Source organism: Fundulus heteroclitus, chromosome 11 (assembly GCF_011125445.2).
Source record: "Fundulus heteroclitus isolate FHET01 chromosome 11, MU-UCD_Fhet_4.1, whole genome shotgun sequence".
Classification (NCBI taxonomy): domain Eukaryota; kingdom Metazoa; phylum Chordata; class Actinopteri; order Cyprinodontiformes; family Fundulidae; genus Fundulus; species Fundulus heteroclitus.
In genome coordinates, this window is record NC_046371.1 from 17,271,831 (window position 1) to 17,287,260 (window position 15,430).

Sequence of the window (15,430 nt, forward strand, 5' to 3'; positions counted from 1 at the left end):
GTTTTGCAATGAAAAGAAACGGAAACCAATTCCAATGTACTTGTACAACATACATATTCCCCTCTGGTCTATTCTATTTCACAGTGCTTTTGCAAAGCATTCATTTACCATGAACTCTATCTCATTTTATCCACACTATTTGATGTATTGTATTGGGCTTTAAATGTGCTATACCAACACGAAGAATTGCACAACTATGAAGTGAAATGAATGATACACATGGTTTTAAACGTTTTTTTGTTTTTGTTTTTTCCACAAACAAATATCTGAAAAGTGTGACATGCACCTGTGTACAGAACCCCCAGCTACATGAATGGGAGGAATATGTTTTAAACATTTCACTTTGGTAATAGATGAATGTCTTCTGAGAGGCCCGTCGTCCTGTTGGAAGGTGAACCTCTGCCCCAATTTCAAGTATTTTGCAGTCTCCAATATGTTTTCTTCCAGGAGCTATCCTCCCATAAACTCTGACCAGCTTCTTTATTACTTCTAACAAAAATCTTCCATTTATCCTAATCTCACCATCTCTATGTATTACAGTGGGAATGATGTACTAAAGGTGATAAGCAGGTATTTATTTATTCATCTTGCTACACATAGCGATATGTACGTTGGTCAGCTTTGGCCTCATCTTTTTCTTCCATCAATAGATTACATTGGTACAAAACACGGTACAAAACCAATACTTTTCCTGTTGACTGATTGCTCTATCTCTATGTCTACAATTAATGCACTCTTGGCCCTAACTGCCAGTTAAATGGACAGCCATATCTTGGTACGTTTGTAGTTGTGAAACAGAATATTTGGTTTTATGGATTGAATAGTGAGTGATCTGTTAGATATTTAAAGCCTCAGATATCATTTTTGAAAACAAATCCTGACAAAAACTTCCTCTACAACTGTATCCTTGATTTGTCTGCAGTGTTACTCTTTACAACGCAGAGACACACAGGACAAACACACCACGCACACTTACACCTGAGGGCAATTTTTGACAGACCAATTAACCTAACAGTCATGTTTTTTGACTGTGAAAGAAGCCAGAGTACAGAGAACACATGCATGGACAGGGGGAAATTGCAAACTCCATGCAGAAAAACCTCAGGGCGGGATTCAAACCCAGGACCTTCTTGCTGAAAGGCAACAGTGGTACTAATTGTTCCACTGTGCAACCCATACCTCACCTTTTATCTATCTATCTATCTATCTATCTATCTATCTATCTATCTATCTATCTATATATATATATATATATATATATATATATATATATATATATATATATCAAACAGTATATATATATATATATATATATATATATATATATATATATATCAAACAGTATATATATATATATATATAAATCTATCTATCTATTTATATAGATAGATAGATAGATAGATAGATAGATAGATAGATAGATAGATAGATAGATAGATAGATAGATAGATAGATAGATAGATAGATAGATAGATAGATAGATAAAGCTAGTGTGGAGCTGTCCTTAGTCCTGAAATTCTCCTCTTATCCTCCATTTTTCCTTTTATGCAGAAAGGAAAAATGGATGGTGCACAGTGGATGTCTTCAGATATTTAAAACTGAGGTTCCTGCTGTGAATTATAGAGGTGTGAAATTGTGTGGTAATTATCATACATTTCACTCTAAAACCATGTAGTTAATTCTCCTTGTTTTGAGATACTGTAGGTAAAGAAATTAATTGTAAGAGAGGTCTATTGCATTATTCCAGTACCACAAAGAGCGTTTCGAAAGCAACCCTTTGCTTGGCAGAGATTGAAGAGTGTGATCAACTCTCCAGATGGGCGAGATTTTTTCCCCCCTTAAACTGAAGGCAAGTTGATCAACACCTCATTATTTAACACGCTCCCCTGCATGCATTTAATTACAGCTACTAATCTGGAATGAACAAAACAATCCATAGATTAGGTCAAAGAAATGTAACTTTCAAAGTCAACTAACAGCTCTACATTTAAATGATAAACCAGCATGAAGCCAGGGAGTAGAGGAGTATCTACACTGATAGACGGAGAAACAGAGAATATTAAGATAAGATAAGATTAGATAAGATAAGATAGGCTTTATTGATCTCACATTGGAGAAATTCACTTGTCACATCAGCTCAGTAATCAGTAATCAGAAGAAGGTGCCAAAAGTAGGACAAGGTGCATCAGGTATATACAGTGTGTCCTCGTATAAGAAGAAAAAATACAAAATAGAAATAAGGCAGAGGATATCTTATGTACATTCACGGTGACTTATATACATGTGTATTGACATATATGCAGGTGTAATAGCAGCAGAAGTCACTTCTTTCAGGATTATTACTGAATGCCTTAAAGCTATAGTTGGTAATCCTGTTCAGAAACCCTTTTTGTTATACTGGGTGTAATGGTCCTCCTTTCCTGACAGTTGTCAATGCATTATATATTCAGAAAAAATAGGTAAAAAATTAGATCTCTGTGAAAGCTGCAAGACTGTACAATCTCTGACCAATACTTGCTGTTCGCATCGAATGGCAGGGATTGGTCAGAGGATTGGCTCAGTAAAAAGAAATAAGACCAGAGTGGATTTGGGGGAATTTTTCACACGATCCCCCTGAAGAACTGAAGAGCAAGTAAGACGTTCTTGCGCATGCGCATCTATTCAAAAAATTGCCGACTCTACAATTAATGTAAATGTTATGTGCAATCTAGTTCAACAATCAGCAGTATCGACTCAGTGTAACTTTTTTGGGCCATGTTACAGGTGCAGTATACTCAAGATATTTGCTGTGATTTTTAAATAATTAAATATTATGTCAATAATAATAATAATAATAAGACATTTTCTTTTTTGCATTAAAAAGGACTGGAATCAGATATAATTATATTCTACAGTGTCCCGAGAAGCTGCTAATAGAACCAGTTTCTTTGTCATTGCTGAAATAAGGTATTCCCACAGCATGATCCTACCACCACCATGTTTTACTGTGGGGATGCCATGTTATGAGGTAGGATGATTTACTTTTTTTTCACTACTCATAGAATTCTGATTCCCAATCATCAGTTCCCAGTTTAGGTGTTTCCTTGCTGTCACACACCTGACTTTAAAGGATGAATGATTAACAGGCTTTGGCTACAGAGGAGGGTCATGCAATCATTTGAATCAGGTGAGCTGGAACAGAGACATGTCTAAAACATGCAAGGCAGGGGTCCCTGAGGACCAGATTTGGGAGCAACTGCCCTAGATGGCTTTGGTAAACTCATATGGGCCATACTTATGGCTTTCTTGCAATAATGGTATTCTTTATACATTTCTTCAGTATAGGTCAGCTTTGTGGTGTGGACAACTAATAGTTGTCCTTCTGACAGATTGTCCTACCTGAGAAATAGACCTCATCAGTTCTTTCAGAGTTATCATTGTCTTTGGGATTTTTGGGCAGTTTAACTGAACAGTCATGCCTTGGTAGGTTTGCAGTTGTGCCATACTCTTTATACAGTGGATTTTACATTGAACAGAGCTGTCAGGTATTTCAAGTTTGTGATACAGTTTTAGAACCCAACCCCTCTGTAAACTATTACACATCTTAATTTATGTCTGGTGAGTTCCTAGGTCTTCAAGATGGCATTTGTTTAGCCTGAGGTCTTCAAAGGTATCAGAAGTGTTAGGCATAGAACAGCTGTATTTATATTGAACATAAATTGAACACAGGTGGACACTTTTTTATTAGGTAATATCCAAAACCAATTTGTTGCACTGCATATAATGTAAACGTACTTCTGCCCTTCCACTCCTTAACCATACACTATTATGTTAAGTGAACACAAAATCCAATTAAAATGGTTTGATGATTGTGGATGCAAAGTGGAAACATGTTAAAAAATTCAAGGGCTATTAATAGTTTTTCAAGACACTGCATTCTGTTTTGTTCTATTCAAACTGTTTCACCATAAATAAAGATTAACTGTGACTAAGAACAAAATATCATTATGAAATTAAAGTGCTAAAGGCAGACATTTAAAAACATCAAGCGTTCTTGACTAAACTTGCCCAAAATAACTCACTAAATGACTAATGTAATTATATCAGAAATTGTTAACCAAATCACATTAATTAAAACAATTATAAATCATGAACAAGAATAGTTAATAATAGGGAGACTCGGTGGAGCCTCCAAGGAGTGTGCAAGGAGTGTGCAAAAAGCAGACAAAATAAGAGAACATAAGACATGCTTCAATGATTAATTTATATATTATATATATATATATATATATATATATATATATATATATATATATATATATATATATATATATATATATATATATATATACAAAACCCGAGAACCCGAGGATCATCAATGTTCCCACTTGCCACCACTTTTAAAACACTCTGGAGGTTCCCTTGCTGGTACTGACCCATGTGGCGTGTGTGTGTGTGTGTGTGTGGGGGGGGGGGGGGGGGGTTCTCACTGTTTTTGTGTGACAGGCGTCAAAAATCCCACCGACAGAGCGCAAATCAGCAGTTTTTCCACGCAGCCCCGCCACGAAGATGTCCAGAGCTCAGATGCGCAAAGATCCCAGACACAGCTTCCTTCTGAGACCGAGGTGACAATGGGTGGAGAGTTCCTCACATCCTGATTGTTAGAGATAAGCGGCTCGCCTTCAACGCGGACTGACTGGACTTTACGTCATAATTCTAAGCTTTTAGACAATCAGTGAAGGAAAAGATGAGGATAACGCGCAGTGCCGAACATTTAAGTGTTCCTCTCTCTGTTTGGAGTCTGTTGCGTTTGCACTGTGTAGCGCTGCTGTGTTTGATGTCTTTGCCAGTCAGGACAGATGACGCCTGCCCGTCCTCTTGTAGCTGTGCCAGGGACTCGGGGACTGTGACCTGCTTACCTGACGGGGGACATACTGATCTACCTGCAGACGTGCCGACATGGACGTCCACTTTGATATTAAAAGGCAGAAACATTTCAACTTTACCTCAAGGTGCGTTCACCGTCAACGGCACCGAGTTGGGGATGACGACACTCTCGCTTTCCTACAACGGGATACACACCATTGAGCCGTACGCGTTTCTAGGACTCTCCCGCTTACACCTCTTAGACCTGAGCCATAATCATCTGGAGACCATCTCATCTAGGGCTTTTCATGGACTACTGGAGCTGCGCTCTCTTTTTCTCAATTACTCTCTTTCGGCCGATGCCGCGGCGCAGCTTTCCGGTGCGCTCAGCGCGCCAGGTTTGCGTAACCTACACAGACTGGAGCTGGCGGGGAATCAGCTAAAGTTTATACCCATGGAGAGGTTGGATCTCTATAACCTGCACGCTTTAGTGCTCATAAATAACTCAATGGAGAACATCGGGAGCGAAAACATATCCAGTTTGTACCAGCAAAGGCGCATTCGCGTCTATTTGGCTTTAAATCCATTTCGGTGCAACTGTGAACTGGAGATGTTCTACTACTGGTTAAAGAACTCATCGCAGTGTCAGGATGCTGAACGGGTTATTTGCCGTGAGCCGGAAGCGCGGAGGGGGATCCCCGTGGAAAAGCTCCGAGAAGAGGACGTGGACTGTATGAACGAGAACTTAGAGGCAGTTTCATACGTATTCCTAGGTATAGTGCTGGCTCTGATCGGAGTGGTGTTCCTAATGGTGCTGTATCTCAACCGGGGAGGCATCAAACGGTGGCTCAATAACATCCGAGAGGCATGCAGAGACCAAATGGAGGTTTACCACTACCGCTATGAGCAGGACTCGGATCCCAGGTTGGCCAATGTGGCTGTTTAACTCCCTGACAAAACATAAATCAGCCCAGTGCTGCAATGGGGAAGGACAGAAAAGACAATGAATCAAGATGTCTGGAAAAAAAGGGGAGAAAACTAGCGTTAAACCTGCAAGTCTCAGTTCTAAATTCAGAACAAGGGACACGTGCATCTCAGTAAATTAACATATTATTGAAAGTTGTAATTAAATTTGAAAACTGAAACATAGAATACACACAGGTATATGTTTCACATTTATTTCTCCTCATTTTATGATTATGGCTTTCAGGTAAGGAAAGTCCAAAATTCAGTTCCTCAGACAATTTAAACAGTTTTGAAGAAGACTGCTGACTTTACAGTTATCCAGCAGACAGTCATGTCCTCTGCAAGGAAGGTAAGCCACAAAAGTCCAGCACTAAATGCGTTGGCTGTACTTGGAGTCCTGTATTCCAACATGTTTTTGGAAAGTTAAGTGGAAGGATAAAGTGCTTTAGAAAAAGGTGCACAAGCAACAAGGATAACAACACACATATATATCCAGACATTGGCTACAGCAGTTCCTAGAGGCTCAGCTGGTCCTTTCCAGTGTGCTGAAAACAAGGAGGGGATCTCTGTGGAACCACTCAGAACGGAGGATGTGGCTTGGATGAACAAGAACTTGGCAGTGGTGTCATATGTCCTTGGAGAGATATTTTTGATGGTGCTGCATCTCACCTGGCAAGGCATTGACCAGTAGTTCTGTAACATCCAAGAGGTGTGCAGGACCAGATTAATCATCAACACAACCACAGTTAGCAGGACTCTGATCCTAGGCTGGACAATGTGGCTGTTTAACTAGGGTTAGTCCCAGGTTAAGAGGAGCACTAAGCAGAATTCAGTTTGGTATGACCACCGTCCGCCACAGCGCCACCGTGTTTCTTTCCACATTGTGCATGTAAGACGATGTGTTTTAAAGTTAGTGAGCCAAATAAGACTTCCCTGGAATGACTTTCAGTCAGTTTGCATTATATATTAAATACATCGCATTTGATGTGAAGGGTTTTAGGAAATGAACACTGTAAATAGACTATAGAGACTGAGTTATTCCTCTGATTTACTCATTTGCTCTTGCAGACATATTCTGTGTATGGTGACCCTGTGTAAAGCACTGGTTTAATGTTGCCATGCAAGACAATATATATATAAAAAAATTAATTACTTCTATATTTTACAAACAGTTGCATTGTCAGGGAGACATGACCTGAGCTCAGTCATATGCAAAATAACTCAATAAACTACAGTGGAGACAGTAAATTACAGCTTTTAAATTATTCTAATGCGGTAAATCTTTCAAAGCTTTAACTGTTTAGACAATGGACCGAACAATGGACACACACAATTATCAGCACTTCTCTTGCTTAACTGCACAGCAAGCAACAACAAAGTACTGAGAAATGCAATGTGTGAAAATGCACGGGCTCTTGGGGGGCCCTTGCTGGCTTAGTGCACCCTAAGCTGTGGCTTAATACTTTAGTGCCTTGGGCAAGATTAGTGTTCAATCCACTGATTTAAGAAAATTAGAATCAAAATTATGACAAAAAAGGGAAACAAGAGTATACCTAGCTTCTTAAATGACTGTGCTGTTAATACATGTTGTACAACTTAAATTGAATATTCTGAGGAGAACATTACAAAGAAGGATGCAATGGATGGAAAATAAAATGCCAAAATAAAATGGTGTCTCAGTCGCTGTTATTCTTAGAAACATAGTTTGCTGCAGGCTCACAAACCCCGTAGGGAGAACAAGATTATTATGCTTTAATTCTATTGGTGGAGCAAGTAGAGCAAATTATGAGTGAAAAGATGATGTAACAAGACTGGTGCATTTGTTAGAGTGCCACATTTGTTGTAAAAAGTACAGCTGAAATAAAATTAATCATAAATAACAAGAAATCATTTGTAGTAATGCTTCCATGGGTGAACAAAAGCATCTCTATTATTTGATGCAGGGTCAATTTATATGTAAAATAGCAAAGTAGATAGAGAGAGACTTTTATTATACAAGTAACATTAGAACATTTTATTTTGAAGATAGTTGTGCTTATATCTATAGTAAAACAACATTTGTTAACTTCTCATGACACCGTGCTTCGTATTAATGGATGTCTTATTTTAAAGCAGTTAGAACCAGGGATAAGGCTGTTAATATTGATACCACATCTCAACTTTGCTTAACCCCCAAAAAAGGTTAATTTATTTATATGTTGTAGGTGATGCCTTGAAGAAATATTCATAGCCTTTTATCTTTTCCACATTTTGTCAATTTGAAACCACACACATTGATGTATCCTATAGGGAATCTATGTGATATACCAGCATAAACAGATGTTTAAGTGGAAGGGAAATTGTGTATGGTTTTTTCAATTTGTTTACTTATAAAACTGCAATTACAGCTAAAGGTCTAGACATATTTTTCCTCCTGAGTAATGCATCTTAGCTCCCCCAGAGCAGAGGTGGGTAGAATAGCCAAAAATTGTACTCAAGTAAGAGTACCACTACTTCAACTTATTTTTACTCAAATAAAAGTAAAAGTAGTCATCCAAAAATTTACTCAAGTAAGAGTAAGAAAGTATTCAGTAAGAAAGCTACTCAAGTACTGAGTAACTAGTCATTACAGCTGATGATTTAATATTAAAAAATGATGTAATTGGACAAACAAAAATACAGTGTTATGTGCAAATTCTGGTGTTTTAAGGACTAAAAGGAAATATATATATATATATATATATATATATACGTAATTGAAAAAATAGCAAATTCAGGCAGAAGAAACCATTCTCAGTATTTTCTTCAACATTAAACTTGAAAGTAATACTGTTCTAACATACTACAGTGTGTTAGAACAGTACAAAGTACTTTCAATTAAAATATCTACTGTTTACTGTACGTTTATTTGACCTTCAAATGGCTCAATGAGCTCATCAGATTGAAAATAAGATTAAAATAACAAAGCTTGTATACAAATAGGAAGTCTCACTATAAAATAAACTGTAAGTGTGTGTCTCTGGTGCCTTTTTGGTTAAAACAAGTACGTCCTTTATTCATGAAATTACTCGCAGAGGGTAGAGTAGCCAGAAATTTTACTCAAGTAAGAGTAGCAATCCTTGAGTAATAATATGACTCAAGTAAAAGTAAAAAAGTACAGTGCAGTATAACTACTTCTAAAAGTACATTTTGTTCAAAAAGTTACTCAAGTAAATGTAACTGAGTAAATGTGCCCCAGAGTTACCATTGGCTTCTTGGCTGTATATCTGCCTAATTGTTGCCATTGAATTACAAACAGTTATAGTCTCAAGCAGATTTCTGACTTTTTTCTTGGTTGTCGGCGTAAACGCCGCATGATACAACTGGATGCAACCCTTTTCGGATTTTTATTTTTCAAAAAGGACTGAAAACCTCAATAAAATCCATGGGCTTTTTGTCTGTAACCTAACTAAATGTATATGAGTACAGCACTGATGAGTCAACAGATACATTTCTGATAAAAGCAATAAGATAATATATCGGAGCACAATTATTCCCTTTAACACTGTGACTAATAAAGCATAGATAGACAATAATGTTTTACATATGTGTGCATGATGCAGAGCTCAGAAAGATCTTCATTATGGAGAGAGTGACAATATATGCAAAATCCAATGAGTTGATGGATATATATTTGGATGATTTAAGATTAAGGAAATTCTTCCACTGGTTTAAATAAAGAATTGCATGGTTTTGGAGCCTCTTTAATAAAGGTGTCATCTTATCTGACAAGTGCATTTTTTAAACAAGTACCCTAAAAACATAAAAGAATTCAGTCGGATTTCATGAAAATCAAGACAAATATGATGTAAAAATGTTTTAAACTTGACTAAGTAGTGAACTGTTGTAATATGCAGTTACAAAACATTATCAACATAGATCTTGAGCCACAGAGAGAAAGTCCCAAATTACCACCAAAAAGATCATTTTCAAACAGAACATGGCCAGAATTAGAAACTGCATGTTTTATGTGCACACTACATAAAAGATACAGCACCCTCCAAACTACTGGTTCTCCTGAAAACAATGCATTAAAGTCTTCAGATAAAATTACATTTTTATTAAATTAGCAAAATCTTGAATTAAATTGGCATTTAATTCAAGTGCATTTATTTACTAGTGAAAAAAAAGTAAGAAAATAAAATAAATGGATAATTTATTGAATCCATGCTATAACTACTGACACCCCTGCAATTAACTATTTGTGGAGTCATCTTTTGTACAGCAGGGTTTTTTTTTTTTGTTTTTAGTAACTCTTTCCCACTGATGCAGCATACAGGCAGAGAAATAAGAATTCCCTTATTGTCCCACAGTGGGGAAATTCAGGCATGACAGTGGCAAATACACAGACAGTTACACACAAATCTTCCCTTATTTAAATCTGTATAGATCTTACAGAGTCCTGCCTCCTATAATATTCTCTCTCAGTTTTAGATCAATCCACACTTCTATTCTATAGGCTTAAGATTTTAGGACATAGATGGCAATGAAGGAAATGTTATGTTTATAATGTTTATTTTGTGTCTACTCACCACTTGCATGTTGATATGGCTATGTATTTTGAATTATCATCCTGCTGTAAATCTCAGTGACAACCAGTTTTAATCTATTTTATCAGAGTAAAATAGGTTATTGTAAATTTTCTGGTGTTTCAAAGAGGTTATGATGGCATCCACTCTAACAAGGTTTATGGGACCTTTAGAAAGAAAATAGGCCCAATACATCACAGATCACCCACCATAATTCACAGTAGGCAAAAGGTGCTTTTCCACATATTTAACATTTTTTTCATATCAAACCCTACTACAGTGTTTGTGCGTAAAAAGGTAAATCTTCATCACATCGATCCAAAGCATGTTGTTCTGATTTAATTTTCTGTAATGGTTTTGGGTTATTTTGTGCACACATTTCAGGCCTTAATAAGGATCACTACAAATTATAATAGAATGTTCTGTTATAATAGAACATTCTATTAAATTATATTAGAATGTTCTCTTTTTTTCTCCTTTTTGTAGGATAACAAAAAAAGGTCCCTCTGTGTCAAATCATATTCGTACCGCATGGAAACATAAATTATATATTGAATAGGTAAGTAGGAAAATAGAAGAGGAGGGTGCTGCATTTTCAGATTTAAAGCCTTTTGTGCATTACATGTAGCAAATATGAATGAAGGTACCAACTGGGTTTTCTTCATATTTCCATGCTCTAGATTAAAGTTTTTTACTGAGTCAGCAGCGTAGGAGGCCCCTTTACGTAACAGTTGTATCAGAATGTAAAACCCTGTCAGCTGTCGAGACACCACTGTAACATTCACTGTCATGTTGTATGTGAAGGTTTAGGAGATAACCTAATCATCAAGACAGCCTTGTCAACGAATAAAAGCACTCGTGTGCAGTAAATGCATGTTCCACATAACAGGAGGCTGCTGCAGCTCTGCTAGCCTGCACTGGCTCCAGTAGAAAAGCAACAATCTTTTTTTCTCCAAGAAGCGTTTCATAACTCAGATGAATGATCCAGAAGTGTCTTACTGGTTAGTTGTGATGAGAGCCTGATGGAAATCTACGAATGCAGCGGAAAGAAGATTCATTCCTTCCTGCATAATTTTATTTAGCAGGGAAAGCAAGGCAATCCTTCACGAAAGGAAAGGAGATATTACCATCCCACACCATTCACTGAGAAGCTGATTTCCTGTGCAGTTGCACTGCTTGAAATGTTTAATCATAACTGTGAGAATAAAAGATTTAACTCTTTTAACGGAAATATTTCTTTTCAGCAAGTCATCCAAAACTTCCTGTGTTCCTGAATCTAACTTGGTGAAACCTGTTATATGCTAAAGTCCCAACACATCTAGCAGAATGATCTTTTTAACTTGCCTTATTTTCCTGGGTATGGCTCAGGCACTGCTGGAATATCAAACTAACAATGCAAAAGATAAAAAGGAGAAGTTGCCAATTGTTTCAATTTATTAATTTATTGCACCCTTCTAGTTCTTGTTCCTAGCTCCTGTTCCTTGACCTTTCACGGAGTCAACAGTAAAAACTCTGTCGTGGGGAGGAAAGTAGCCTCAGACTGCTGTGCTGAATCTGGACAGCCTATAACTGCAGGACATCATTACGTGACAGAAACACACATGGATGATGAGTTCTGAAAATGGACTACAAAGTGCATGCTCTCCTCTCTCCAGACGTTGTCGTTGATTTTTGTGAGGTGAGTTAGGCTTATACGTCATGTCACTCAAAGGATTATGGGATACCTTAAGGCTTCTTAGCGCTGGTAAGGGACGTTGCGGGGTTCCTAGGCAAACCTAGCCTTGGGAGGGAGCATACAGGATTATTTTCCTACCTCCTTCCTTACTGACTGCACTAATTGGACATCACTTATCATGGCGACCACTGACGCGCTTCTGCTTTGGCAAAAGAGTCCTTACTCTATAAGGGTATTAAGATTGAGCCCAAACTTGGAGAAATCCCTGCCCTTCGATGCAAATGGCAGGGATTGATCAGAGTTTTTACAGGCCTGCAGCTCCCACAGAAATAATTTTTTTTAACCTGCTTTTTGAAAATATTTCCATCTCTGGATATCCAAGGCTAATACAGCCATTTCAATCTGTAAATCTCACACAGAAAGAAAAGGCAATTAGAAGAATTTTATTAATACAATATTTTAAGAGTTTGGCGCTCAGACCTCGGCAGGAAAAATTCACACTGAATTATACTTCAATATGCATAAGCAGGCGTATGAGAATAGGGATATTTCCCCCCAGGCCTGAAACTGGTGGTGGAGTGGAGATACATAAAGTTTGTTCAGTCCATATGGTGAATTGTTTGAGCTAGATGTCCAACTTGATAAACACAGGTTTGCATGAACTGTCCATGATGAGCAAGCATGAAGCGACTGTGGAGAGGAAAAACTCCCCTTTGGGAAGAAACCTCTGGCAGAACCAGGCTCAACATGGCGGTCTTCTGCCGGACCGTTTTAAGGAGTGACTGGGAATTCCATAAGAGTCCAGGAGGAATTACACTCTGATAGGGACGAGGTTGAAGAGGACCGTAGGAAAGCCAGGCGGAGCTTGCTACGATGGTGGAGAAGGGGATGGAGGTGGGTTGAATCCGGTCATCACAGTCCAAACCAGACATGCGCAGCCACCGCTTGCTCGCTGAGGAGAAGGCCAAGACAAGGATGTGGAGTTCTTTTAAGATGAACCCAGGATGCTGATTGGCTTCGAGGAGGAGCAGTTCAAAGCTGATTGGCTTGCGTCGGAGGCGGATAAGTCTCTGATTGATGGAGGTAGGCAATAGAGTTTCTTCAGTTTGAATTTTCGCTTAAGCTCCATAACTCCAAACACTTGGAGGTAAAAGAAGGTTCTACAAAGTAATGACACCAAAAGGTGTAGGCAAATTTTACCAAGCTTTGTCATAAGTTGGAATTGAAGTGGACCCAAAGTGGGGCAGAGACATGACTTAGCTGTGGTGTGATGAAGATGATAATGATTTAATGATAAACAAAGGGACTTACAAGGACGGGGAGCAACGTCAAACAAATGCGCGTAGGGCATGAATGAAAAATAGCATTTCATTGTTTTTCATGATCGATCAACACAAGATCCCTACTTGTTGGACCTGGTCTGCACTGTACCTTCAACCCTATTTAGTTGGATGTTTTAGTGCGTTCTCGAGTTTCTTAAACAGTCAGTAAGACAGCTCCTCCTTGTCCCACCTCCTGTCTACCTCTCCTACTTGGCGCGCTCAGAGGAGCTGTGGTTGGCCCTCAGTAGCGGCTGACAGGGAGGGAAACAGACAGAACCTTTGGAGGTTTTTACTGTTGTAGACAAATAAAAAATGCAGCAAAGCACCATTTCACGTGCCGTTACTTGATCAACTACTGAAACGACACTAAACTTCTTTGACCAAATGAAAAAATCACTCCCCTAATCGGAGCAGCTGTGGTTGATGGAGCCCCTCAGTAGCGGTTGACAGGTAGAGAAAAAGAAGGAATCTACGACCTATGGAGTTTTTTACTGTTGTAGACAAAAAATAACATAGCAAAGCATCATTTCACATGTAGACATTCACTATTGAAGCAAGACTAAACTTCTTTGAGCAAATGAAAAACATGAAAAATTATGCAAAGATTAATTGAAAATGCAACAAGGCATGAGACATGATCCCATGTTTAGCCTTTTACATCTGTCCTAATTAAAAAAATATATTTACTCTTAACAGAGGTGTTTAGGTCTGTGAATCTAAAATAATATAAAGTGTATGCTAACAGAGGATTTTTGGTTTTGGTAAATTCCTGCTCATGAATCTTCCTCAGAAAAAACTAAACTTGTCTTAATCATCTGGATCAGTTTCCTCTGTAAAGTCTGACCTTTTTTATGTTTTTGGGGCTTTGCATAAAACAAATAGAACATGTGAAAACAGCATAAAAAATAAGTATTTTTCTAACAGCTAATTTTAGGATGAGTCCTAGTTCAGTATGACACTCCCCATTGTCAGATTTCATTCATTGTACTTTATCTCCTTGTTTTAATCCCTCTTAAAATCAGCTGTCTGTTAATTTTCCCCAAAAGGTATCACAAAGACCGACAGACAGTTCATTGAGCTTATCGATTGACAAACCATTAATGGATAAGTGGCCATTTTCTTAAAAACCCGAGTTTTCTCTTGTATCAAGAGGGTCTTTCCATAACATGAAAACAACATGCTGAATTTTAAAAGAGAAAATGCACATTGACTAATAAATATATTATAAATGGGACATTTTAATTCATCCTTTTAATTATTTGTTTTTAATTTAGAGATAGTATCCTAATTCATTGACAATCAAGCTGTTAATACACAAAGACTATACAAAAAATATTGATATACCGTAAAAACGTCACATTTTGTCACATTAAAACTACTAACCTCAAAGTATTTTAATGGGATCGATTGTGACACAAATTCGTCTTTAAATCTGAACTGGGGGATATTTTTCATTTAAAAGTTTTCAGAAATAACATTTTGAAACTAGCATTAATTTGTTGTCACGTTTAGTAAGTGATGAGATGGACCAAAATGTAGACTGGTACTTTGGCTATGCATTATTAAGATTTTAATAATAAAAACAGAAAATTTATTGGTTTTAAGTAAAGTGGAGGAGCCATGGGGCACAGACAGAGAAATGGGCAGTGTAACATCATGAACGATAAAAACCCTGAACTTAAATACTAAGTCAGGGGTGGAAAATATCAAAGAAACCACAGCTAACGAGTGGAGATGTGGAGCAGCTGTGACAGAATGAAGAGAGGAAAGTTGAGGGAGGGAGACTTATTACCACTAACAAAGCTGAGCTAAGACACAAAGAAACTGCTGACCAAGGGAGAAAGATTAACACTTCTCTAAGAGAAGTAAACTCAAATGCACAAAGAACAGAATAAGTATATGGAAACATCTTACTGACAAGCATAAACATAGAAATGAATTGAATATGCCAGGACCTGTTAGAACATAAACAACAAGGAAATGATGAAGACCCAACCACAAATCAAAACCAGAACTCAAACACCCAAGATTGGCATGGATCCCCTGCTGTTTGTGTATAGTTTATTTGACTTTTG

At 37.6% G+C, this 15,430-nt stretch overlaps 1 protein-coding gene across 1 annotated transcript; it reads left to right on the top strand.

Annotated features, from left to right (window-relative positions):
* Positions 1–4,492: 4,492 nt before the first annotated feature.
* Positions 4,493–8,267, top strand: waif2 (Wnt-activated inhibitory factor 2). Its single transcript, XM_036142993.1, has one exon. The coding sequence runs from the start codon at positions 4,727–4,729 to the stop codon at positions 5,789–5,791; it is 1,065 nt and encodes a 354-aa protein (XP_035998886.1). The 5' UTR covers positions 4,493–4,726; the 3' UTR covers positions 5,792–8,267.
* Positions 8,268–15,430: the final 7,163 nt, after the last annotated feature.